The following is a 26,941-nucleotide window of genomic DNA, read 5'->3' on the forward strand; positions in this document are numbered from 1 at the left end:
GGCCCCTCGGTGGCGGCTCAGGTGCTCCCCGGCGTGCGGGGCCGCACCACGCTGTGCGGTCATGGATTTTGAAAATCTTTTCTCAAAACCCCCCAACCCGGCCCTCGGAAGAAGAGCGGACTCTGACGAGAGGTGAGCCACGTCTTTCACCCTTTGAAGCCGGGGACTCGGCTGGGCTGCGCCCCTTCGATCCTTGAGAAGCGGCGGCGTGCGGGGCGCGTGGGCCGGCGGCCCGCGTGGGGAGCGGCGTGGGGAGTCGAGCCGGGGGCCGGGGCCGGGGCCGGGGGCCGGGGCCGGGGGCCGGGGCCGGGGCCGGGGCCGGGGCCGGGGCCGGGGCCAGGCTGCTTTCCCTGGGCCGTGGTCTCCTTCCCCTGGTGATGGCTTCCCCTTGGCTCGGGCGGGCAGAGGTCATGTAAGGTTTCCACGCATGTGACTCGGCTCGCTTATGTTTTGTTTGTAGTAAGGGCAGGTTCATTAGATGGTGAAGGATGAGCAGGGAACCCTGCCAGCGAACGGTCAGTGGACTCCGGGGTCCAACATCCAGGAGCAAACACCACGACCGTCCCTATCGCTCCCACACTGAAAAAGCATTCTGTGGGCATTGAAAAACAGCTTTGCCTTTGCGTTCCTCGTTTTCCCTAACTTTGAAAAACTCGGCGCAGCTGTTACCGTTACTCAGGTGTGTTCACCTCCGTTTCCAATAGCTAAATTACGAATATTACCTTAATTCAGACCACCATCAGAGTTTTACCATGTGCCTGATGTGGGATCTGTCATTTAGACTTCACAACCTTCATTTACACCTGAGAAAAATGGAGACAGGGAGGGGCTAAGTGGCTCTCCAGTATGGTACACTGAAAGTGGCAAAGCTAAGATTACGTTGTCTGCATACTATGAATTTAGGACCGATATTTTGGGGGCGGGAGCCGTCATTAGGCCTGAACTCATGGCCCAGCGCTTCAGCGCAAGACCAGTGCTCTACCACTTGAGCCCCAGGACCGCTTCCGGCTTCCTGGTGGTTAATTGAGGATAAGAGTCTCACGGACTTTGGTGCCAGGGCTGGCTTTGAAGCCAGATCCTCAGATCTCAGCCTCCTGAGAAACTAGGATTACAGGCGTGAGCCACTCAGTGCCGGCTAGGACCTGTCTTTTATCACAAAGCATCTAAAGCAGAATTTCTAAAGTAAAATAAGACCTGTTAATATTGAAAGGAAATATGCACTAATCTCTTGTATACAATAGGAATGCCTAAGAAAAGTTGGAGAACCTGATAGTCTTTTCAAATGCATAAGGAAATTCAGCAAGATGGGTCTAAACAAAAAAGAGCAGAAATTGGCACAACTCAGGTGTTGAGCAGGCCCTTCAGTTCAGTCTCCAATACTTCCAGGAAAAGAAAGGAGCTACCAGTTTGAAAAGACACTTTGAAATCTTCCCAGAAGACAGGTGCATGGTTAGTGTTTTTCTCCTAGTAATTTTGGGATGAGAATACTTTTCATTGATTCATTTAAAAAATTTATTGAGCATCTGCTGCATAAAGAGACATTGTAAGTCCTCGTACTACAGCAGTAATTAAACACCAGCCCCCCGAAATGCACTAGTTCTAGTGTGCATGAAATGTATTTTATTCCAGAGCAGATGATACATAGTGATATTTTAAAGAAGGTAGCTGAAGAAAAGCATGGATGACTGGTAACATTTGAGTCAGAACCTGAAAGAACATAGGATATTGACAGAAGTCCTGAGGGATGTGATTGGTTGTGTTTGGAGCAAAGTATCCAATGTGACATCTGGAATGGAGTGAAAATAGGATCTGAGGTCTGACAATTACCATCCATGGGATGGGAAGACAAAATGAGAATAGAGACAAAGGACCTATAAGGCCTCACTACATTTTAGAGTTGTAAAATTGAGGAAACAACTGAGAAGTAGCAGGTAAGAGAACTGGAAAGGGAACACTCACTGTCCTGATGCTGCCTTAAAATGTGTTTTACAGGTGAGAGGGCAATTAACTCTGTCACACTTACTCATTAGTCAGTCAGGTTACACAAGGACAGAGTAGGACCCTTCAGAGTGGTGAATTTGAAAGGCAGTGAAAACAAACAGGGTGTGATATAGAGCACGCCTTGGTTCTCCAGTCCTGCGTGTGTTTCAGCCCAAGAGGGCTAATGTTTGAATATCAGGTCATCACTTCACACAGTGTCTAATATGGTCAATTTCTATTCTCATAAGCCTGAAAACGTTTTTGTTTTTGCAGTTAGACGTGTGTGTCTCCTTAAAAGGCACCCTGAACTTTACCTAAAATAAATACCCTTTCACTTTTACACTCTATGAACATGATTTTTGAAAGCCTGTCTCCCAGGGTACATTACTTACTGTACTATGTTGAAATTGCTTTATACTTTCCTCCAAGGAGATAAAAAAGCTCTTGGAGGTAGGGACAAGGTTTGTTTTTTTTCATTGTTGTATCCTAAGATTTGAGACCAAAACCTGGTATGTGGTAAATATTCTGTACTTCTTGAGTGACTAGAATGATGGATGATTTTAGGTTGTAATCTAAAAATGTCAGCGTTACAGGTTATTCAGAATCATTCATATTCACTGCTCAAAATAAGTCTATGTATTATATATCTGCAGTATTAGGTGTGTATTATATATCTGCAGTATTTGGAACAGTGTTTGAGGTTTTGTTTTTCCATGCTCTGGGGCTTGAATTCAAAGCCTTGCACTCTTGCTTGGCTTTTTCAGTCAAGACTTAGCTACTACCACTTGAGTTACACCTCCACTTCTGGTTGTTTGCTGGTTTACTAGAGATGAGAGTCTCATGAACTTTACTTCCCCTGGCTGCCTTTGAACAGAGAACCTCAAAGCCCCGCTTCTTTGTAGCTGGGATTATAGGTATGAGCCACCAGTGCCAGCTGGAATGTATTTGGAATTTGGAATTTCATTGAGAACACATTAAAGCCAAATCTAAGCAATGAAACAATGCTATAGTATGAAATCTTTTCAGATTGAAGAAAGTCTTGGGTATTAATTTTTTTTTCTTTTTTCTGCAGAACCAGTAATGAAAAAAATGACACCAAAGTTAAAGAAACACGAGGAGGGAAAGTCAAATGGAAAGTAAAATTGAAGTCTGAGAAAACTGCCAGAAAAGTAAGCTTAAGTTAGCACATTGGAAAAGTACAAACAAATGTGGGAAGTTTGTAGGGGTCCCATTTGTGTCAGTCATTTCCAACCTTGTCACTGGTGTCAAGGATTCTTGGTCACATTTTTGAAAAGACATCATTGTCATTGAATGGGAACTGTTTTTAGTAATTGACTGTTTTGATTTTTCCCTACATCCGATAGATATTGTAGCATTGTTTTAACAGGTTGACTTTCCTCTTTATTGCGTGTCTGTCCTGGGGCTTGACTTCAGGACCTGGGTGCTGTTCTTGAGCTTTTGTACTCAAGGCTAGCACTTTATTGCTTTAGCCATAGAAATAGTCATTAACTTTCCTACCTAGGCTGGCTTTGAAGAGCCATCCTCAGATTTCAGCTTCCTTAGTAGCTAGGATTACAGGTATAAGCCACTAGTGCCTGGCAGTTTTCTGTTTTTTAATTTATTTTATTTTATTTTTAATGGGTTGTGGGGCTTGAACTAGGCCTGGGTGTTTTCCCTGAGCTCTTCAGCTCAAGGCTACTGCCCTACCCCTGAAGCCACAGCCCACTTCCGGTTTACTAGTGGTTAATTGGAAATAGAGTCTCACAAACTTTAGTGCCCAGGCTTGGCTGTAAACCTTGATCCTCAGATCTCAGCCTCTTGAGTAGCTTGATTACAGGTGTGAGCCATCACACCTAGCTTACTGATTTTTTTTTTTTGATGGTTATTGGTGCTTGAACTCAGGGCCTTATGTTTCTAGATAGGTACTCTTTATCACTTGGGCTACACATCCATTTTTTTCCTTTATTTGGTATTTGGTGTTGGGGTTTTTTATTTGTTTTTGATGCCCCTCCTGGGGTTTGAACTGAGGGCCTGGGTGCTATCCCTAAGTTTCTTTTTCTCAAAGCTAGCACTCTGCCATTTGAGCCACAGCTTCATTTCCGGCTTTTTTCTTTCTTTCTTTCTTTCTTTTTGTAGTCTTTAATGGAGTTAATAGTCTCCTAGACTTTGCTGTGTGGCTTGGCTTCAAACTGCAATCCTCAGATCCCAGTGTCCTGAATAGCTAGGATTACAGGTGTGTGCCACTGGCATCTGGCTTTGTTTTTAAGTGGTTGTGCAAAGATTTTACAATCATAAGGTTACAATTCATAATTATGAATACAGTGAAACTTAATGTCATCCCTTCTGTCGTTCTTTACCATTTCCACCACTACCACTTCTACCCTAAAGTTAGGTAGTTCAGTTTTTACTTAATGTACATTGAATATTATGACGGCATTTTCACTCCCCCACCTTGATTTTTCTTTGCTTTAGTTAGTGTCAGATGTCATCTTGAGAATTACACGGGCTTCTGTCCTTGATCCTCAATCTTCTCTCTGACTCCTTTCACTTCCCCAGCTATGTCTCCCTCCTAACTGGGATCATAGGTATACACAACCACACGTACTTAGCTTTGTTTTGTTTGCTTGTTTTTTTGCCAATCCTGAGGCTTGGACTCGGGGCCTGAGCACTGTCCTTGGACTTTCCTCAAGGCTAGTACTCTACCATTTGAGCCACAGCACCACTTCCAACCTTTTCTATGTATGTGGTACTGAAGAATTGAACCCAGGTCTTCAAGCATGCTAAGCAAGCGCTCTACCACTAGGCCATGCTCCCGTCCCTACCTTATTTGTTGAGATGAGTTGTTGGTAACTTTTTGCCCAGGCCAGCTTTAAATTGTAGTCCTCTGTCTCCTAATCAGCCAGACTTACATGGGTGATCACAACCTAAACTATTTTCCCTACTTTTGAAATGGATGGTAAACTGTTTCAGTATTTCTAGGACTGGGGACTGAGCTCAAGTGGTATGGTAAAATGCTTGCCTAGCTTGTCTGAGGTCCTGAGTTCAGACCATTGTTCCACCCCCCCCCCCAAAAAAAAACAAACAAACAAAAACCAAAAACATAAAATTCCAGTATGGTTGGTTTTGATTAGGGGCAGGGAGGGTTGTCCTGTGGCTTGAACTCAGGGCCTGGGCACTGTGCCTCAGCCTCTTTGTGTTCAAGGCTAGTGCTCTACCACTTGAGTCACAGCACCATTTCTTGCTTTTTCTGAGTCATTTATTGGAGATAGGAGTCTCCTGGGCTTTCCTGCCCCACCTGGCCAGTAGCTAGGATTGCAGGCATGAGCCATTGGCCCCCAGCTCCAGGAAGATTTTTTAAAGGCTTTTGTATACTAAGTTAACCGAATTTAAAGCTTAATACCTGTACTAGTTTGGGAGGACTGCCATAGCCAAGTAGCACCAATTGGTACTTGACTGTGGCAAAAGAAAATCATTATCCTGGGGTTCTGTAGGCTGAAGTAGAATTAAGTCTGAAAATAAGGAATTGGTATGATTAGTTCCTTCTGAGATTTGTGAGGAGGAATCTGTTTCAGTCCTCTCTCTGGCTTGTGGTGGATTGCTGGCAGTCTGCATTCGTTGGCTCACACAAGTATAACCCTGCCCTCTGCCTCTGTATTCTCACACTGAGCCTGTGTCTGTTCTTGAGAACCCTATTTTTACAAAGATCTTAGATCACAGTTTGAGGTCCTGTAGGGCTAGAATCTTGGGAGGACTGCAACAAAACCACTCTCTGCTTCTTTCCTGCCTCCTTTTAATAGGTGTTTTTTTAAAATTTGTGAATTTTAACATGCTACAAAAGGACAGGTTCATGTAGTCAGTGTAACACCTGAAGATTTAATAGGCCTTATAACATCATCTGAGACAGATAATGTGGCAGAAACAGCATCTTAGCTTCTGGAGAGCCTCTCAGCTGCCCAGGTAAACTACTTTTGCTTTTGGGGCATGTGTGGCTACTATCCACGGTCAAGAGCTGAGGTTAACAGAGAAACTGTACCTTCAATTTTCCATGATTTGAGGAGGGGCAATGTACTGGTTTTAGGGTGTGTTTTTTTTGTTTTTTTGTTTTTTTGTTTTTAAACCTAAGGCCTCATGCTGGCTAGGCTAGTGTGATGCAGTTGAGCTACACTTTCACATGTATTTTTCTTTTTGGCCAGTCCTGGGCTTGAGCTCAGGGCCTGAGTTCGTTCCATTGACCTAGAAGAGGAGCTAATGAATGAGCTAGTGAATCTTAGAGTGTGAGCAACTTTACCTTTTTTGTAACACCTAACTGTAGTCCAAACTATTTCTACCAGTTTTTATTCTCACAGGCAGTTTATGAGAGACCATATTTCTGTTGCTTCATAATAGAAGTGCTTAGTATTGCTACTCTTATTTTTTGTCATCTTCACCAGCTTTGAACTTCGGTGATATTGTGTGCACATAGTTAAACAGAATCGTAAGTGGAGTTTTCTTTTTCATTGTTGGTTATGGGATGTAACAAAGAGTTTTTGTTTTGTTTTTCTTTGGTTTTTGTGGATTTGTTTGGGATTCTTTGCTGTATCTAGGTTTGAACTTAGGGCTTCACTCTTGGTGCTCTACCATTTGAGTCTTGCTCCTAGCCCTTTTACCAGTTTATTTTTTTCACGTAAAGTCTTGTGTATTTTCCTAAGGTCAGCTGGGGCCACCAGCCTCCTAGTAACAGCTTTTATAGCTGGTATTAGACGCACGCCAACTGGCTTGTGTATTGAGATGGGCTTTTGCTCTCTTTGTGCCGGGCTGGCCTCCTTCTGAGATCCTTTTTATCTCTGCCTCCCAGGTAGCTGGGATTTAGGTATGAGCCACTGTTGGCCAGCTTTTTTTTTTTTTTTTTTTTGTCAGTCCTGGTGCTTAAATTCAGGGCCTGGGCACCATCCTTGGACACTTTTCTCAAGGCTAGCAGTCTGTCATTTTAGCCACAGCACCACTTCTGGCCTTTTCTGTGTATGTGGTACAGAGGGCTCATACCCAGGGCTTCGTGATGCTAGGTGAGCCCTCTACCACTAAGCTATACTCCTGGCCCTGCCCAGCCATTTTTTATAATACAGGTTTACTAGAGAAAATATTTGATGTAAGTGTATACTGTTGATTTGCTGAGATAGCTTCAGGACCAAGTTATTTCTAATGCTTGAGAAAACATTGTCATTTTCTATTACAGTTTATAGTAACCTATATGGGTTAGCTATCTAATTCTGATTTGGCTTTTTGTTGTTGTTGTTTTCAAATACTTAAACTGCTTGACCACCTGCATGTGGTGGTTTCCTTTAAAAGCTCAGCCCCACGGAAGGTCGTGGCTGCTCTCTATCAGCCTGGTGGAGAGTAACCTCTGTGTTGCTAGTAAACTGACTTCTAGCTCTGTTAAAAAAAAAAAAAAGGCAGATGCTTGAGATTCTTCTTTGTGGGATGACCATTCATTTAATTAAAGTCCAAAGTTACCATTCCCTGTTATCAAAATTGATTGTAGAGATTCATCTGTCTATAATCCTAGCTAGTCAGGAGACTGAAATCTAAAGATTGTGATTCAAAGCCCTCCTGGGAAGGAAAGTCTGAGTCTTATCTCCAGTTAACCACCAAAAAGCTGGAAGTGAAGTTGCTGTGGTTCAGGTAGTAGAGCAATAAAAAGCTCAGGGACAGCTCCAAGGCCCCTAAGCTCAAGCCCCAGGACTGGCACACACATACATATACACACAATGGTTTATTTGGTTGTTCTGTTTTTGCCAGTCTTAGGGCTTGAACTCAGGGCCTGGGCACTGTCCTTGGGCTTTCTCAAGACTAGCTTTCTCTAGAGCCACAGCACCACGTCCAGCTTTTTCTGTGTATGTGGTACTAGGGAATGGAACTCAAGATTTTGTGCATGCTAGACCAGTGCTCTACCATTAGGCCACATTCCTGGCCCCAGGTTCATCTGTTATACTGCTGTGTAATGAAATCTTAATTCTTTCAACTCTGGTTGTTTTTTTTTTTTTTTGGTCGGTCGTGGGGCTTGTACTCTGGGCCTGGGTGTTGTCCTTGAGCTCTTCAGCTCAAGGGTATCTCCCTAGTCCTTGAGCTACAGCACCATATTTAGTTTTAGAAAACCAAAAATGGTGAATGGGAGATAAGAGTCTCATGGTTAGATCTCAGCCTCTTGAGTAGCTAGGCGTGAGCCACCGCACCCTACTTGAAGATGTCTTTTTACTATGTGTATTTGCACTGCAAATGCTGCTATCAGTTTACCCGCATCTGATTTTAATTCGTAGAACTTTATTGACTTGTTTTGGTGTGGTAGGAGTTTGGCTAAATGGACTTTGAATGGCACTGTCCTTTGCTCTTGCCTTCTTCTGAAAGAGCTCTGCTGGCGTGGAGAAAGCATATCTGCTTCAAGTACCGATGGGAGCACACATTGTACTCTTGTTTTAAGTTTGATTGGCACAGTGATACTGAGCAGGGTTTTTTGGTTTTTGTTTTTTTGGGGGTCATGGGGCTTGAACTCGGCCTGGGCACTGTCCCTGAGCTCTTCAGCTCAAGGCTACCACCCTACCCTTGAGCCAAGCCCCACTTCTAGTTTTTTTGAGCTTAATTGGAGATAAGAGTCTTAGGTCCTTTTGTGCTTGGGCTGTCTTTGAATCATGATCCTCAGCTCTCAGCCTCCTGAGTAACTAGGATTACAGGCGTGAGCCACCACGCCAACTGATACTGAGAATTGCTCACCCAAGAGCCAAGGTGAACAATCAAAATCATTTGCCTTTAAAAGAAATTTGTCGGCCAGGGATTTTTCCAGTTTCCTTGTGTCTGAGCATATGTTCTTGCCAAAAGACTGTCTTAACATTATTTTTTTTAGACACATTTCTCCAATTGATACAACCAAACATAGTTTAATTAACTGAACCTTGACTTTCCTTGGCAATCAAAGGAGCTGCTGAGAAACTTAATTTAGGCCAAGAGTGAAGACAGATTTGTAATTCCAGCATTCAGATAGCTGAGGCAGAATAGTGAGTTCAGAGCCAGACTGGGCTATAAAGTAACATCCAATGTTGAAATTAGAAAGAAGGTGCTGGGCCGGGAGTTTGGCCTAGTGGTAGAGTGCTTGCCTAGCATGCACGAATACCTGCGTTTGATTCCTCGGTACCACATACATAGAAAAAAGCTGGAAGTGGTGCTGAGGCTCAGGTGGTAGAGTGCTAGCCTTGAGAAAGTCCAAGGACCAGTCCTTAGGCCCTGAGCCCAAGCCCAAGACTGGCAAAAAAAAAGGTGCTGGGAGTTTGGCCTAGTGGTAGAGAGCTTGCCTAGCATGCACAAAGACCCAGGTTCAATTCCTTGGTACTAGATAAATGGAAGAAGCTGGAAATGGTGCTGTGGATCAAGTGGTAGAGTACTAGCCTTGAGAAAGCCCAAGGACAGTGCTCAGGCCCTGAGTTCAACCCCCAGGACCGGCCCAAAAGAAAAAAAAAAGGAAACAATTTGATTATATCCTTCATTTTTATGAGGAAGGAAATCTGTTATGCGATAGTAGATTTAAATCTTCTAATTTCTCTATTACTTGGTTGCATCTTGGGAATAATGAATATTTAATATTATATATACATAAGTGTGTGTGTGTGTGTGTGTGTGTGTGTGTGTGTGTGTGTTGATACTGGGACTTGAACTCAGAGCCTTGTGCTCTTGGCTTTTTTATTCATGGCTGTAGTTGTACTACTTGAATCACACCTAGTTTGTCATTTCACTAGTTAATTAGAGATGGAGTCTCACAGATTTTTCTGCCCAGGTTGCCTTTGAGCCACAATCTTCCAGGCATAAGCTGCCAAGAGGTTTATTTTGTTTATTAGTCATTTCATTTGACTCCTTGGTTAATAGCCACCTCTTTTTTTCTCTAGGATCAATTTCTAGTTGGTTTTGTTCTGCTGCCAAGGGAGAATTTGTTGTAATAGTTTTGTCTGTTTTTGTAGTATTTTAATTTGTCCTTTTCAGTTCCATTTTTCAGATTCCTAGTCCAACTTCCAGAGCATAACTTTCTTTTTTGTAAAACACTGTTACTGATGAGTGTACTTCATGTCCCATGCGTGTGTGCGTGCACACACAGGCACACACGCACACACATACACATGCATACCTTTATTACTGTGGAATGTCAGAAAAGCCATACACTACTTCAGCAGACCATCTTGAGTCAAGCCAAGAAAACAAATCTTGCTTTATTTAGACTCGTTTACAAAAAACAGTTGTATGACACCACTGTACCCTTCGCCCATTGTCAGGAATGATCAATTCATGGCCAACACTGTTCAGCTAGGTTGTTTTAAATATCACTTTTTAATACTGAAATTTTAATTTTTGCTTAGATTAAGCACTTTGGAAACTCTACAGCCTCACCAAAGAGTTTACAACATAAAAAATCAAGAAGTAAGGACTATGATACGTATAGTGACAATGACATATGTATTGAGGAACAGGAAGATAACTTTGCCAAAGAACTTCAGCAGTATATACAAGCTAAAGAAATGGCAAATGCGGCTCTGACTATGTCATCGCCTGAAGAATCTATGAAGAAAGAAGGAACAAAAGATTTGCCATCTCCTGAAGAATCTATGAAGAAAGAGGGAACAAAAGATCTGCAGCAGAGTAAGTGCCAAACTGTTGTGTGGTTTAGAGTTCATCCGGTGAGACGTGATTCGATTTTAGGGAGAGCTTTACTTCTGCACTTTAAACGTAAGAACAAGGTGTCCATGGATCATTATACTAGAAATAAACTTGCATGATGGTAGACCTTGTTATTTTCCTAGACTGTCATTTGCCAGAGAACCTGAGGATGGAGAAATTGTAAGTAACTTATTAGAAGCCATAGCTAGAATATCTAATCCCTGGCCCATGCATATATGAAGATGAGATGTGTCTGTTTGTGTTGTTGTCTAAAAACTGTAAAAGAATTGACTAGAAAGATAGATACACCAGGCTATAGTTCAGAAATACATTTTTTCTATTACAAAAGTGGCATTTAGCCATGATACCAGAGCAAAGGCAATTGTTAATGAAATTCTTGTGCCCTTTTTTTTCCCCTCCAAGTGTTTCTTTTCTTTTCCTTTATTTTGGGTATGTGTGTCTGAGTCTGTGACAGGATTTGAACTCGATCTGATGCTTTTCCTCATTAGCTGATGCTCTCCTACCTGAGCCAGGCATGCAACCCTACCCCCCCCAAATGTTTTTTTTTTTTTTATTTACATTTATTTTATGCTAAATTTATTCTCGTGCCATAAGTTGTTTGTTCCGTTTCTTTTGGGATACCTTTTTCTTCTGTGCAACTTCCTCTTTTGGTTTAGGAACAATTTGCTCCTTTCAGTAAGGATCATCTCAATGTGGCACGGGGAGCTCATGTCTGGGTTAATCCTACCACGGGCTCTATAAGTTCGGTGGCGCATGTTGGGTGCTTTGTTCACCTGGATGTGTTCAATGACCAGGGAGTCTACATCTAAACCCTTCAGTTCAGCATTATTCTCTGCATTCTTAAGCATGTGCAGCAGAAACTCAGCACTCTTTGGGCCACCTACCCTGTGTCCAACCCCACTGTTTGGCCTGGGCATACCTGCCAATGGGGAAATGCCACACATTGCTTCTTTAAAGTTCGGTCTTTCAGATACTTCGTGGCTTTTCAGATATGCATACCCTTGATGCCCTGGGTTGTTTATCTGGTGTTCTTAAAGCGAAGATTTGAGCCTCTTGACTTGCATGATTTTGTGGGGTTTCACAGGTCACCGCAGGGCAGTGGGCGTCGGTGGTCGTCTGGCCCTCAGGCGCCTGTAACCCAGCCTCCGCTGGCTATCCCCATCCCCGCCGGTACAGGCCGCCCAAGTGTCTCTTATATTCAAAATACATGTATTGATAAACTTAACCTATGTGAATTATTTTCAGTGAAAAATCTGATATCAGAGGTCATTTTAAACATTTGAAGTTGTTTCTATTATAGTGTTGTTGCAATTCCTGACTAGATACCGTGACTACTTTTTAAAACATTCTGGCTTATGGCTTGCAAAATTCTTACTAATTATCTCGGTTGTATTCCTCCTAACAATTCTTTTTTTTTTTTTTAAAGGAATTGGATATTTAGGATGTGTTATAACACAGAGTTTTAACTCTGTTTTAGAGTCTCCTACAGAGCTTCTAAGAAGGAAAATCAGTATCAGACCAGTTATTTCCCACAGAACTGTGGAGAAATCTTTTTAGATTACTACAATGTGTATGTATTTCTTAAAATTAAATTGTTAAAAACTTGTTGTTTTTAGCTGCTAAACAGAAAAATAAAAATCTTAAAGCTGGTCATAAGAACAACAAACAGAAGAAGATGAAGCGCAAATGGCCAGGCACTGGAAACCAACCATCAGATGCCTTACAGAAGAGCCGGGGCCGGTCCAGAGAGGTAAAGAGCAGCATATGCTGAGCTTGCAGGGTGGCTGCAAACTCAGGGTTTCTTATCTTAAGTGCTAAGTCATATGATGAGGTCCAAACATCCCCCACTGTAGTTAATCTGTAGGTGGATCTCTTCTTACCATTAGTAGACTCTCTGTAACCTTCCTTGTTCAGTTTCTTTCCCTCTTGCACATTAGCTGTCTACACCCACTTGCAACCTTAATATCTTCCCCAAATGCAGCTGACAAGCCCCTTAAATTTTAAATATTCTGCTGGTGATTATGGAACTGGGAAACTAAAGATAAAATAAATATCCCTGGAAACTTTTCAAAAAACAGTCTTCCAGAGTTTACACTATTGAAGTCCCTCTTCTATTGATTTGATTCATTCTGAAAATTGAAATTGATTATTTCTCAGCATTGGCTTTTACCACATCTTCCACCTTACTTCTGATATTTTGATTTGGCTTTGTAGAAATCCTTTTGATATGCATATGTTCTCGGGATAGGACAGTAAATGACTCCTGGACTCTTGCTTTTCTGGGGGCTCTTAAGTTGGATGGAAGCTTTTGATTAGGCTTGCTCAAAGGGGCCAAAAAGGAACGGACTCTAGAAATTCCAAGTATTGGTTGGACATGATGATGTGTGCCTTGTAGTCCTAGCTCCTACAGAAACTAAAAAGAAGTTCAGTATCAGAGTAGGTAACATTAAGATCCTATCAGAACATGAAATACTGAAACACATGTATGTAAAATATCCCACTTCAATATCTTACAAATGAAAAGTGTAAAGCCTTGGGTTTAGGTAACTGACCATGGTCACCTAGAGCCAAACAGGGTTTAATTTGTCATCCCAATCCCTTACTCAGTGTTAACATTGATTTAGGATTGTGTAACCAAAGCTGACAGCCCTTCTAACCAGAAGAACAAGGTATATGTTGAACTTTAAATACAGTCAAATAGAACTAAAGGTTTAAACTAAAACATTTATAATACACATTTTGATGAAATAATTGAACCATTTTTGCAAGTGTAACTACATCAGAGACTGCTTAGTTAGTGCTCTTAATTGTATATAATCTTATCTCAAATCATATTTACTAGTTGATACATGAAAGTTGTAACCAATACCATAACTTAACACATTAAACATAATTGTTTCAGCTGGGCACCAGTGACTCACACCTGTAATCCTAGCTACTCAGGAAACTGAGATCCAGTTTGAAGCCAGCCTAGGGTGGAAGGTCTGTAAGAATCGTATCTCCAAATAACCATGAAGAAGCCAGAAGTGAGCTGTGGCTCAAATGGTAGAACACTATCCTTAAGTAAAAAATGCTCAGGGAGGGGCCGGGAGTTTGGCCTAGTGGTAGAGTGCTTGCCTAGCATGCACGAAGACCCAGGTTCGAGTCCTCAGTACCACGTACATAGAAAAAAAAAAAGCTGGAAGTGGTGCTGAGGCTCAAGAGGTAGAGAGCTAAGCCTTGAGAAAGTCCAAGGACAGTGCTCAGGCCCTGATCCCAAGCCCAGGACTGGCAAAAAAAAAAAAATGCTCAGGGACAGACTGGGCCCTGAGTTCAGTCTCCAGGACTACTTCATACATAAAAAAGTAGTTGTTTCAGAATGGCTAAATGTATTTTCAAGTTCCCTTTTTGCTAAAAATTGAATATAATATATAGTATATATTGTATTAGTTTTTTTATAATTGTGTATACCTTTACCACTTTTTCTTTTTTTTTTTTTTTGGTGCCAGTCCTGGGGTTTGTGCTCAGAGCCTGAGTACTGTGTCCTTGGTCTTTCTCAAGGCTTGAGCTCTACCACTTAAGCCACAGCACCACTTTGTATGTGGTACTGAGGAATTGAACCTGGGTCTTCATACATGTTAGAAAAGCACTCTACCACTAGGCCAAACTCCTGACCCCTTTATCACCATCTTTAAAGGTGTATTTCTAATGTGAGCTGATCAGGTACCATCACCCATACCCCTGAGTTTCTCATTGAAACTACAGATTTTGCTAGGAATGTGGCCTAGTGATGGAGTGCTTGCCTAACATGGATAAAGCCCTGGGTTCTATTCCTGGATACCACACACATAAACACAGACACACACACAAGTTGGAAGGGGTGCTGTGGCTTGAGTGATGGAGCTCTAGCCTTGAGAATGCTCAAGGACATGCCCAGGCCCTGAGTTCAAGCACCAGGACTGGCCAAAAAAAAAAAAAAAAAGGAAACTGTAGATTTGTCATTACTTTTTGATCTCCTGGTTCCTAGTTCCCAGATTTGTCTTCATAATTTTAAAGAACTTTGCTCTTAGACTTTATTTTGGATTTTATTTTTTCATTCATTTTTATTAAATAAGGGCAAAGTATAATAAATACTCAAATTTCACACACAAGTATCCAGTGATGGAATGTTGATGAAACTAACAAAATATAAAAGCTCTTATCAGAAGTCCCAGTCTCAACTGAAGGCCATTTTAGAAGATGCACCTTCCTTCTCCCCCACTTTGAGATCCAATCTGGGTATGTGGCCTAGGTGGCTTGCGATTCTGCCTCTGTCACTTGCATTCTTAGATTACAGGTGTGTGCCTTCACACCTACTAGAAGAGGTACCTTTTACTATTTTTTAAGTATTTGGAGATAATTTTGTGCAACAGGATGATATATTTGACTCATTTTCTTATTTCTTTTTTATTTTTAAAGGATGGAGAACCTCCAGAAAAGCAGCAGCCTGTAAGAATGAGTCAGGAATTTATCAACCAGCATACAGTAGAACGCCAAGGAAAACAGATTTGCAAATATTTTCTTGAAAGGAAATGTATTAAGGTATAAAAAATGTGAGCAAATATACACCTAATGCTGTTAACAAAACTGTACTAGAACAAATTGCTATTTCCATTGGGTACTCATATCATGCATGTTTTTTTTTGTTTTTTTTTTTTTGCCAGTCCTGGGCTTGAGCTCAGGGCCTGAGCCCTGTCCTTGGACTTTCTCAAGGCTAGAGCTCTACCACTTGAGCCTCAGCACCACTTCTGGCTTTTTTCTATATATGTGGTAGCGAGGAATCGAACCCGGGTCTTCATGCATGCTAGGCAAGCACTTTAACCACTAGGCCAAACTCCCGACCCATCATGCATGTTTTTAAGCTTTTTCCTCCACGAAAAGATTCAGTTGGAAAATTGTAGTGAAATGTCATTTTGTGTTTTGCAAAAGTATATCATCTTTGCATTAAAAAATGTGTGAGACTTAAGAAAATTTTATTTATTTATTTATTTATTTTAAATTTTTTTTGCCAGTCCTGGGCTTGAGCTTAGGGCTTAAGCACTGTCCTTGGACTTTCTCAAGGCTAGAGCTCTACCACTTGAGCCTCAGCACCATTTCGGGCTTTTTTCTATGTATGTGGTACCAAGGAATCGAACCCTGGTCTTCGTGCATGTTAGGCAAGCACTTTAACCACTAGGCCAAACTCCCGGCCCCTTATTTATTTATTTATTTTTTTGCCAGTCCTGGGCTTGAGCTCAGGGCCTGAGCACTGTCCTTGGACTTTCTCAAGGCTAGAGCTCTACCACTTGAGCCTCAGCACCATTTCGGGCTTTTTTCTATGTATGTGGTACCAAGGAATCGAACCCTGGTCTTCGTGCATGCTAGGCAAGCACTCTACCACTAGGCCAAACTCCTGGCCGAGACTTAAGAAAATTTTAATTAGCTATGGGTCATGTTGCCTGTAAGCTCACTAATTAAGAATTAGACTATATTATTTCTAAGATTAATTCTTTGTGGAATAATTTAAAGTTTAGTAGGAATTACATTGTAAAGACATAACTGAGAAGTAATAATTGTCCTTGTTCTTTCTATGGCCCAGGGAGACCAGTGTAAATTTGATCATGATGCAGAGATAGAGAAGAAAAAGGAAATGTGTAAGTTTTATGTACAAGGATACTGTACCAGAGGTGAAAACTGCCTGTATTTGCACAATATCCTTTATCATAAGGTACAGTAACTTTATTTAAATCAATATTTTTGTAACTTATGTTTAAATCAATATTTTATTGTAAATTATGTTATCTAATCCAAACCTAGTATCAAAGTGATTAATTATACACGGGTTTGTTTTGTTTTGTGTTTTTGCTAGTCCTGGGCTTGAGCTCAGAGCCTGAGCACTGAATTTGGGTTTTTCAAGGCTAGAATCCTACCACTTGAGCCACAGCACCACTTCTGGCTTTTTCTATGTATATGGTACTGAGGAATCGATCTTCATGCATGCTAGGCAAGCACTCTAGTACTAAGCCCCAACATAGGTTTTTTGATATCCCTTCTTCACAGTGGGTTCATGAGTCCTTGTTCAGTCCAGAAAGATGTCAGAATTTTGCTGTGACAGTGACTAATTGATTCTCTATTCAAAAGTTACTTCATAAAACAGACAAATATTACATAGTTTAGAAGTACTTTTCTTATACTTTTTCAACAGTGTGCACTGTTTCCACATGAGTAAAACAAAAAAAAACAATACATTAGAATTATTTTCCTGGGAGAAATCACAGCCTTAGAAATAAGCCTTCCAATCAGTTTTGTCCCCACAGATAAGAACAATTAAGAGAGAGCCTGTGGATATCCTTGAATCAAAGACTTAAGCTAAGAAATGAACAGTAGACTAAAAATATGAAATAAGAAAAAATATAATAAATGGTCTTTGATATTCAAAACAAAGTACTTTTTCTGTGTATTCCATACTACCTAGTGGCTACTTCTTTTTATTCCATTTTTCTTTTTTTTTTTTTTTTTTGCCAGTCCTGGGGCTTGAACTCAGAGCCTGAGCATTGTCCTTGGGCTTTCTCAAGGATAGAGTTCTACCACTTGAGCCACAGCACCATTTCCGGATTTTTCTATGTATGTGGTGCTGAAAAACTCTACCAGTAGGTCAAATTCCCAGCCCAACAGTGGCTATTTAATAAAAGAGCTTTAGTTAGCTAGTGCAAATAGTACAGTAACAAAGCATTATAAAAATGTAGGAAATAGGGCCGGGAGTTTGGCCTAGTGGTAGAGTGCTTGCATATAGTGCTTGCCTAGCAAGCATGAAGATCTGGGTTCGATTCCTCGGTACCACATATATAGAAAAAAGCTGGAAGTGGTGCTGAGGCTCAAGTGGTAGATCTCTAGCCTTGAGAAAGTCCAAGGACAGTGCTCAGGCCCTGAGCTCAAGCCCAGGACTGTAGGGGGAAAAAAAAAAGTCATAGTGAAACAGTGATTTACTCCACTTCAAAAGAATGCCACAAAATAATATATATTTCTCAGTGTATTTAACCCCCCAAGGTGTGTGTGTGCATATATACATACATATGTCAGTGAATCATATAATTATAGTTTTCCATTGCGAAAATGGCTCTCAAGGAAATAAATGTCTTGTGATGGTCTGTAAACTTGATTTATATTATCTTTCTAAAGTTAGTTTTTTTCTGTAACACATTAGTAATTTATTATTTCATTTTAAATAGAGAATTCAATATTTCTAGTAATAGGAAAGGTCTTTATATGTAGGAAAAATAAAATAACTAAATAGCCATTTTAGTAGGATTTAAATTGTTCTCTTCCTTAACATCTGTGCTACATGAATATCCTTGCAAGTTTTACCATACAGGTGCAAAATGTTATCAGGGAGAATATTGTAAGTTTTCCCATGCTCCATTGACTGCGGAAACACAAGAGCTATTAGCTAAAGTAAGTACAATTACAATAGTTTCTTACATTGTTTCTTTTACTTAAGAGTATGCTTGGATGGGGCCGGGAGTTTGGCCTAGTGGTTAAAAGTGCTTGCCTTGCATGCATGAAGACCCGGGTTCGATTCCTCGGTACCACATACATAGAAAAAAGCCAGAGGTGGTGCTGAGGCTCAAGTGGTAGAGCTCTAGCCTTGAGAAAATCCAAGGACAGGGCTCAGGCCCTGAGCTCAAGCCCAGGACTGGCAAAAAAAAAAAAAAAAAGAGTATGCTTGGACTAAGGATGTGTACTGAAAAGATACAGAGGTTACTACTGTATGGGAATCTAAGAATTTTCTTTTGGAAAATTACTTTTTGGTTTGTTTTTTAATAGCCAACAGTCATTGATGGTATAAATTGTAATGTTCTGAGAATCTTTTTTGGCAATTTTAATAGCTGAGCTAAATAGAAAGGCAAAGGAAGTTATAAGTATACTTGAGAGGACAATCATCAGTCTGTAGGCTTGATTTTTTTGTTTTGTTTTTTGCTTGTCCTGGGGCTTGAACTCAGGGCTTGGGGGCTGTTTGTTTCTGAGCTTCTTTGTGATTAAGGCTAACATTCTACCACTTGAGCCACAGCCCAGCTCTGGCTTTTCCTAAGTAGTTTACTGGAGATAAGAGTCTCATAGACTGTTGTGATCCTCAGATCTCTCAGCCTCCTGAGTAGCTAGGTTTATAGGTGTGGCCCATTGATGCCCAGCTCAAATAGTACTTCCAAAGTATTTTCTTCAACTATTCTTTTCATGTATAAGAAATGCAAATATTTTAGTCTAGTGACTGTAAAAAAAATACAGGCAAAATTATGTTCTTTTAGGCCAGGAATGTGGGTTAAATGGTAGAATGCTTGCCAAGCATGCATGAAACCTTGGGTCCAATTCCAAAATTCTTCAGTACAACATAACCATAAAATTAATAATAATAAAAATAATAAAAAAAGAAAAATAACCATTAGAAATTATGTAAGTGGGTTGGAGGTAAGCTCTTCAATTAAATTGCACTGCGCACTGTCACTCATGCCTGTAATTCACTCAGGAGGCTGAGATCTGAGGCTCACCATTCAAGGCCAGCCCAGGCAGGAAAATCTTACCAGATTCTTAACGCCAACTCAGGCCCAGGGCCCAGGGCCCAGGACTGGCGTGCTCTTGCGTGTACATGTGTGTACACAAATTAAATTGAAACATATACAAAAAATCTTATTTGCTAATCCAGAGCTTACCCTCAGGGCCTGGGCACCATCCCTGAGCTTTTTGCTTAAAGCTATCAATCTACCACTTGAACCACAGTTCCACTTCCAGCTTTTTGGTAGTTTATTGGAGATAAAGGTCCCACAGACTTTCTGCCCAGGCTAGCTTGGAACTGCAATCCTCAGATCTCCATCTCCTGAGTAGTTAGGATTACAGGCATGAGCCACTGGCGCCCAGCAAACATCATTTAAAACCAGCAATATGACCTTGTGGCAGAAAGTTGTCTTGAAAATATGTAAACACTAGAAAGTCAAAGAAAAATGCTCCTTACTGAACATTATGCTGTGAAGGATAGCAATTGCACTTTAAATATAAATGTTCATATGAATAAAATTAGTTTTTTATTTCATCTTGTAATATAAGATTATCAGGATGGATAATACTAGAGTTATGTGAAAATATGTGACAACATCGTAATTTATATAATTAGGCATTTGTACATGAAAATGATTATGCTTTTCTCTTTATATTAGGTTTTGGATACTGAAAAGAAGTCAAATAAATAAGAAAGGTAAAAGTAGACTATACCAAATTTATTTTTTTTTGTTCTCTACAACATCTCTAGAAATTCTAGTAGCAAAAGTGTTTGACATGGCTGGGAGCATGGCCTAGTGGTAGAATTCCTTGATGCAATATATACAGAAATTGCCATAAAGGTGTTGTGGCTCAAATGGTAAAGCACTAGTTTTGAGAAAGCTCAAAAACAGTGTCCAGGCCCTCAGTTCAAGCCCAGGACTGTCAAAATAAAAAATAAAGTGTTGGATGGATACAGGTATCTGTATCTCCACATATCTGTGAATTACTTCTCCATTTGGGTTTGTCTGTCATTTGTATTTGTAAAGTTCTCTTGAGCTGTTTGTTTTTTTTAAACTTATCAAGGTGATGCATAGAGGGATTACAGTTGCATTCATAAGGTAGTGACATTCATAAGTGTAACATTGTTACACGCCTTCCCATGTTTTTCTCACACATTCCCTCCACCCACCCCCTTGAGTTTCTTTCTAGTTTCTTTATGCTTAGGGGCCGGGAGTTTGGCCTAGTGTTAGAGTACTTGTCTAGCATGCACTAAAACCCGGGTTCGATTCTTCAGTAACATGTACATAGAAAAGCCGGAAGTAGTGCTATGGTTCATGTGGTAGAGCATTAGCCTTGAGGAAAGCCCAAGGACAATGCTTAGATTCTGAGCTCAAGCTCTAGGACTGGAAAAAAAAAATCTGTTTTGTAGTTTGATGAGCAAAAATAACAAGTCACTAATTGTTTAACTTTATGCTTCGAAAATTCATTTGTATACTCTTCATTCACTTTTGTTCCTGGGTAGTATTTCATCCTGTAAATGTGATAGTTTAGTTATTGACCTTTCAGGGTTTTTTTTTTTCCAACTTTCTAAGTAGACTTATCATAAATATATTCCTTGACATAACTATGCTTCCATTATTTAGAGTATTCAGGAGGAAAAATGTCATATTGTCATCTATCATGGTGTATGTGTACTTGTGCACACACACGTTCACACAATCACATGCATGCACTTATCGTGAAGATGTGAACCCTGGGCCTCAGCTTTTTTGCTCAAAGCTGATGTTCTGTTACTTGCCATATCTCTCTTCTTACAGTAGTTTTTGTTTTTTCTTTTTGTCGATCGTGGGGTTTGAGCACTGGGCTTGGGCGCTGTCCCTAAGCTCTTTACCTCAAGGCTACCACCCTGTCCCTGGAGCCACAGCACCACTTCCTGTTTTCTAGTGGTTAATAAGAGTCTTCAGGGTCTTTAGTGCTCGGGCTGGCTTTGAACCGTGATCCTTAGATCTCAGCCTCCTGAATAGCTAGGGTTAAAGGTCACAGGGGTGAGCCACCGCGCCTGGCTTCCTCTTACAGCTTTTTGTTGGTTAATTTGGAGATAAGAATTATGTTGCAGCTGGGCGCCAGCTTCATATACCCACTCAGCTGCCAACATACAATCTTCCTCCCCACCAATCACATATACTCTAGTCATACAATTCTACTTTCAGGTTGAAAATTTTTTTAGCTTCCATATCTTGAGAAACATGATATGTACCTGGCTTGTTGTTCTCCTTCATGGAATGCATTTATTATATTTATATATTGGTCTCCATTTTTTGCTCTTTATTAAATATTGTTTCTTTTTTGTTTTGTTTTGGCTAGTCTTGGGGCTTCAACTCAAGGCCTGAGTACTGTCCTTGGGCTTTTTCAAGGCTAGCACTCTACCACTTGAGCCACAAGTACCACTTCGGCTTTTTCTATGTATGTGGTACTGAGGAACTGAACCATGGCTTTGTGTATGCTAAGCAGGCACATTCCCAGCCCTAAATGTTGCTTTATTTGCTTCATTTTTGTCCTTTTTTGTTGTTCTTATCTAGTAATTGTATTTCCAGTGAAATATATTCTTTCTTGTTAAGGCAGTCTTCGCTTTTTATGTTTTTTAGTTTTCTCTATTCACTTTGTCTTTTGTTTTTTTGTGTGTGTGTGCCAGTCCTGGGGCTTGAACTCAGGACCTGAACACTGTCCTTGGACTTTTCTCAAGGCTAGAGCTCTACCATTTGAGCCACAGCACCACTTCTGGTCTTTTTTTTTTTTTTTTTTGCCAGTCCTGGGCTTGGGCTCAGGGCTTGAGCACTGTCCTTGGACTTTCTCAAGGCTAACACTCTACCATTTGAGCCTCAGCACCACTTCCGGCTTTTTGCTACATATGTGGTACCGAGGAATCGAACCCAGGTCTTCGTGCATGCTAGGCAAGCATTCTACCACTAGGCCAAACTTCTGGCCCCTTCTGGTCTTTTTTCTATGTATGTGGTACGGATAAATTGAACTCAGGTCTTTGTGCATGCTAGGCAAGCACTCTACCACTAGGCCAAACTCCCAGCTCTTTGTCAGTTTTAAAGTTAACTCTTTTCATTCTTTGTTCAGTTCTAGTGTTGGTTTGAGTTTCAATCCAAGTTGTTCATTCATTTACCCAAAGAAAATGAATTCGTTTTTGAGTTTTTTTCTCTTTTTGATGGTACTGAGGCTTGAACTCATAGTCTTGGCTTTCCAACTAGGTACTCATTCAGTTGAACCATGCCTCCAGCCTGTTTTGCCTAGATGGCATTTCTGCTATTTACCTTCCTGTAGACCTGGGATGGCAGGTGTATACACACCCAGCTCCTGATTGAAGTGAGTTCTAGTGAACTTTTTCCTGGGTATTAAGGACTATAGGCCTGAGACACTATCCCTGACTCGCATTTTGAATTTTTATATATATTTTTTTCTTCTACATTGTTTGGAGGTAGGGAAGAGGGTTAGTACAGTTAAGTTGGTAACTTTTACAAGCTGATCTCTTTTTGTTCTGTTTTCTTTTGTAGCTTTGAACAGATGAAGTGGGCTTATGCCTATGCCTGTCCAAGACTGTTCAAGACTGGTGATTTGGACTGGTTTGCTAGATTCAGAACACCTTCATTTCATTGCAGTGGTGTGCAGCTTCTCTAATGGACGGTGCTGGGGGCAGGTCTTATGCTCACACAAAGGGCTTGGTTTCCCTGGAGCGCCTCAGCTATCGGGACAGGAGAGGAGCATAAATGGCAGATAGGCTGTCTAGAAAGGAAATGTGATAAGAAACTACAGAAGTCTCTTCTGATGGAGATGACTTAATAAAATAGGAAGCAAAGTTAGTCTGTATAAGGAGGGGTAAAAAAATTGAGGTTTGAAGATGGACAATTGATGGGAAGATACTGGGATAATATAAAAATGGGACTCTACATTAGTCATTACATACTTTTTTACACATGTTTTTATTTATTTATTTATTTGCCAATCCTGGGCTTGAGCACTGTCCTTGGGCTTTCTCAAGGCTAGCGATCTACCACGTGAGCCATAGCACCACTTCTGGTCTTTTCTCTATGTATGTGGTATTGAGTCGTCGAACCCAGGCTTTCGTGTGTGCTAGGCAAACACACTACCACTAGGCCAAACTCCTGGCCCTACACATGTTTTTAATGATGATTTACAGTTCCATTTTATGGCTCAAAATATTCCAATTTTTTTATTTAATCAGTTTCCCCTTGGACATTTGTTTCCAGTTTCTTATTATAAATAAAGTGGAGTAAAAATTTTTACTGTATTCCAAATATAAATAGTGAAAACTCTAAGTGTGTATTTTTGGTTTTGTTTTTTGTGTGTGTGTGGCACAGGGGTTTGAACTCAGACCTTCCTCTTGCTAATCAGTTATTTTACTAGTAGTTTTACAATGCTCCCAACTAAATTTATATAGTAATACGTTATTATTAGCGAAGTACTATGAAATTGAAACTTACCTTGTTTTATTGGTGAGAAAAATAATGTGACCAACTTGCTAATATAAACTCCATCCTAGCAACTTTTCTTTAGCAGAGTCTTATGAAAATAAGAGCCAAGACATTTGACTGTAATCTAATTCCAAGAAAGAAATACATACACTACAAGCTAATTATTTCTCATACTAGACCTCAGGAAGAAAGAGGCCAGGATCAATCCCTTTGCTCTTAGAAGTAGACAGAGTGAGGCATCTCTCTCCTACTGTACTATCTGATAGATTGATTGGTCTCTTCTCCAGCAGTGATTGATGAAGAGGGCAGGGTTGTATAGTAGGAGCTTCTTGAAAGAATCACAAAGGAAAGAGGTTGAGGTGATATTCCTTTTTTTTTTTTTCTTTTTCTTTTTTTTGTGTGTTACGGAGCTTGAACTCGGCCTGGGTGCTGTCCCTGAGCTCTTCAGCTCATGGCTGGCACACTACTCCTGGGCCTGGGCATTGCCCCTGAGCTCTTCAGCTCAAGGCTACCACCCCACTTCCTGTTTTCTAGAGGTTAATTGGAGATAAGAGTCTCGGGTCCTTTTGTTCCCCGGGCTGGCTTTGCACCTTGATCCTCAGATCTTAGCCTCCTGAGTAGCTAGGATTATAGGAGTGAGCCACCACACCGGCTGAGTAATATTCTTAACTTGATCTGTTACAGAAAGCCAAGTCATTTTATAAAATTTGACTTAGGGGCCGCGAGTTTGGCCTAGTGGTAGAGTGCTTGCCTCGCATGCACGAAGACCCGGGTTCGATTCCTCGGTACCACATATGTAGCAAAAAGCCGGAAGTGGTGCTGAGGCTCAAGTGGTAGAGCCCTAGCCTTGAGAAAGTCCAAGGACAGTGCTCAGGCCCTGAGCCCAAGCCCAGGACTGGCAAAAAAAAAAAAAAAATTGACTTAAAGGAGTTATCTTGTACCCATAGGAACTTGGTATTTTTTTTCCAAAGATCATAGGTAATGGATAATGTGACCAGTTGCTTAGGGCAAGTGAATAAAAACATTTGCTTTGTATTTAAGAACAATTTCCAGAGCTCTATACTTACAGTTAATTAAATATGACAATCCAATTTATTTTATAATATACCTTTATAGCTTAATACTTATGTAATATAACTGCATATAAAGTTTCTACATAATAAAAAAAATATGCCAGTGCAGTGGTTCACATCCTAGCCTCCGGGTCAGCAGAGGTTGAGAGCCCTACAGTACCCAGCAGCCTGAGCAGTAAGGTCCTTAGCTGTTTGAGAACATAAAATAGGGGATCAAAGTCCAGGCTAACCTACCCATGAAACAAAGTCCTATTCAAAAGATAAAAGACCACACCCAAGTTTGAAGAGCTTCAAAGTCAAGTAGAAAAGTTAAATCTTTTTTGTGTGTCGGTTATGGGACTTGAACTCGGCCCCGGTGCTGTCCCTAAGTTCTTCAGCTCAAAACTAGAGCTCTACTATTTTGAGCCACAGCCCCACTTCCACTTTTCTGGTGGTTCATTGGAAATAAGAGCTTCACAGACTTTCCTGCCTGGACTGGCTTTGAACTGAGACCCTCAGATCTCAGCCTCCTGAGTAGCTAAGGTTACAGTTGTAAGCCTACAGTGCTGGGCTCTTTGCCTGTAATCTTAGCTACTCAGAAGGCTGAGATCTGGAGACGAGCAGTTCAGAGACCTAGGCCAAAATAAATAAGTAAAAAAACTTTATAGTGGTGCATTAGAACTACAAATAGCAAGATCATAGTTCCAGGCCAGCCCAGAAAAAAGTTTAAGACACTATGTGAAAAATAACTGAAGTAAAAGATTAGTCATTTTTCTAGCCGAGTGCACGATGGCTCACACCTGTAATTCTAGCTACTTAGGAGGTTGAAATCTGAGGATTGTGGTTCAAAGCCAGCCCAGGCACTAAAGTCTATAAGACTCATCTCCAATTAACCACTAGAAAACCAGAAGTGGTGCTGTGGCTCCAGGGGTAGGGTGGTAGCCTTGAGCTGAAGAGCCCAGGGACAGTGCCCAGGCCCAGAGATCAAGCTCCCCCACTCCCCACCCCCCCAAAAAAAAACAGTGGTTTCAGTCCTATTTTCCAACTTCGGTATTTGTACTTGGATCCTTGTAGTAATTTCCAGCTTTGTATTGATATTCTTTTATTTAATTGCTCAGTAGTCCCCTTGTTTCCTTTCATTCTTTGGAAATATTTATGGTAGTCTTTAATAAGTCCCACATCTAAGCTTCTTGAGGGACATTTTATGGTCACAACTTGTTGAAAGTTGGACATTTTTTAACAATGCAAATTTGTCAACTTGGTGACCTAAGCTATCTGATCCAGAGTTTGCTGCTGTTTATATTCATATATTCATTGTTAGTATTTAATGACTTTCCTGGTTTAATGTTATAAATTCTACTTTTTATTTTTTGGCTACTGAAATCAATTCTGAGCTCAGTTAAATTGGGCAGAAATTTCCTTAAATGCCTCTACATCAGAGGAGCTATGCATATGTTAGAACACACCTGTAAGTGTTCTGCCAGGACTTAGACTGCTTGAGCAATCTCTCAACACTGGCAGGAGGTGTGTAGTAGGGCTGTCTTCAGCCTTATATGCCCTGCAAATTCCCAAGAGAGTGTGTCACAGCTGTAACTTTTTTGGGGGGGGGGTAGACAATCAGGGCCTAACCACTGTCCCTGAGCTGTTTTTGCTTGAGGCTAGCACTATTACTACTTAAGCCACAGCATCACTTCTAGATTTTTCTGTTTATGTGGTACTGAGGAATTACCAGCAGGGCTTCATGCATGTCAAGCAAGCTCTCTACTACTAATCCACCTTCCCATCTCCCCTCACCTTTTTCTCTTTCTTTTTTTGGAGAAGGAAATGGGTTTATTCAAAGCCAGAACTGAGGAGAATAGAGATTTCTGTCTCAGATTTCCCTCTTGAGGGATGATTAGGTATGTGTTGAGGGCTTTTCTGGGACACAGTGGGTTACAATTAAGATAATGGGAAATCTTCATGCTAAACTAAATCATCTCTCCGGGGCAGTCTTTCTCCTTGTCAGAAGTAGAGAAGTCTAGCAGACCCATCACCCTGATGGGTCATCACCTGGGGTTTCTTTTCAGCTCAACATGTTGCTCTTCATTTTTCAGAGTTCCCTATAGCTTTTCCATCCAAGTCTTCCTCTTTTCCCTTTCCCCTCTCCTTGCCCTGCCTCTTCCTCTCCTCTCCTGCTTTGCTTGAGTAAATTCT

At 40.9% G+C, this 26,941-nt stretch overlaps 1 protein-coding gene across 3 annotated transcripts; it reads left to right on the forward strand.

Moving 5' to 3' along the window:
• Nucleotides 1-23,534, forward strand: Zc3h8 (zinc finger CCCH-type containing 8). Of its 3 annotated transcripts, none has more exons than XM_090336372.1 (9): nucleotides 1-132; nucleotides 3,053-3,149; nucleotides 10,353-10,632; nucleotides 12,288-12,421; nucleotides 15,109-15,231; nucleotides 16,268-16,379; nucleotides 18,011-18,120; nucleotides 19,875-19,912; nucleotides 22,758-23,534. In XM_090336372.1, exons 1-8 carry the CDS (start codon nucleotides 62-64, stop codon nucleotides 19,905-19,907), a joined length of 960 nt encoding a protein of 319 aa, XP_090192498.1. In that variant the 5' UTR covers nucleotides 1-61; the 3' UTR covers nucleotides 19,908-19,912; nucleotides 22,758-23,534. The 3 variants fall into 3 exon arrangements, with proteins under 3 accessions (XP_090192498.1, XP_090192500.1, XP_090192499.1); XM_090336373.1 differs by lacking the exon at nucleotides 1-132 and adding an exon at nucleotides 341-412; XM_090336374.1 differs by lacking the exon at nucleotides 18,011-18,120 and having other exon boundaries at nucleotides 16,268-16,396.
• Nucleotides 23,535-26,941: the final 3,407 nt, after the last annotated feature.

Source organism: Megascapheus bottae, chromosome 7, assembly GCF_031878675.1.
Source record: "Megascapheus bottae isolate mThoBot1 chromosome 7, mThoBot2.hap1, whole genome shotgun sequence".
In the NCBI taxonomy this organism is placed as follows: domain Eukaryota; kingdom Metazoa; phylum Chordata; class Mammalia; order Rodentia; family Geomyidae; genus Megascapheus; species Megascapheus bottae.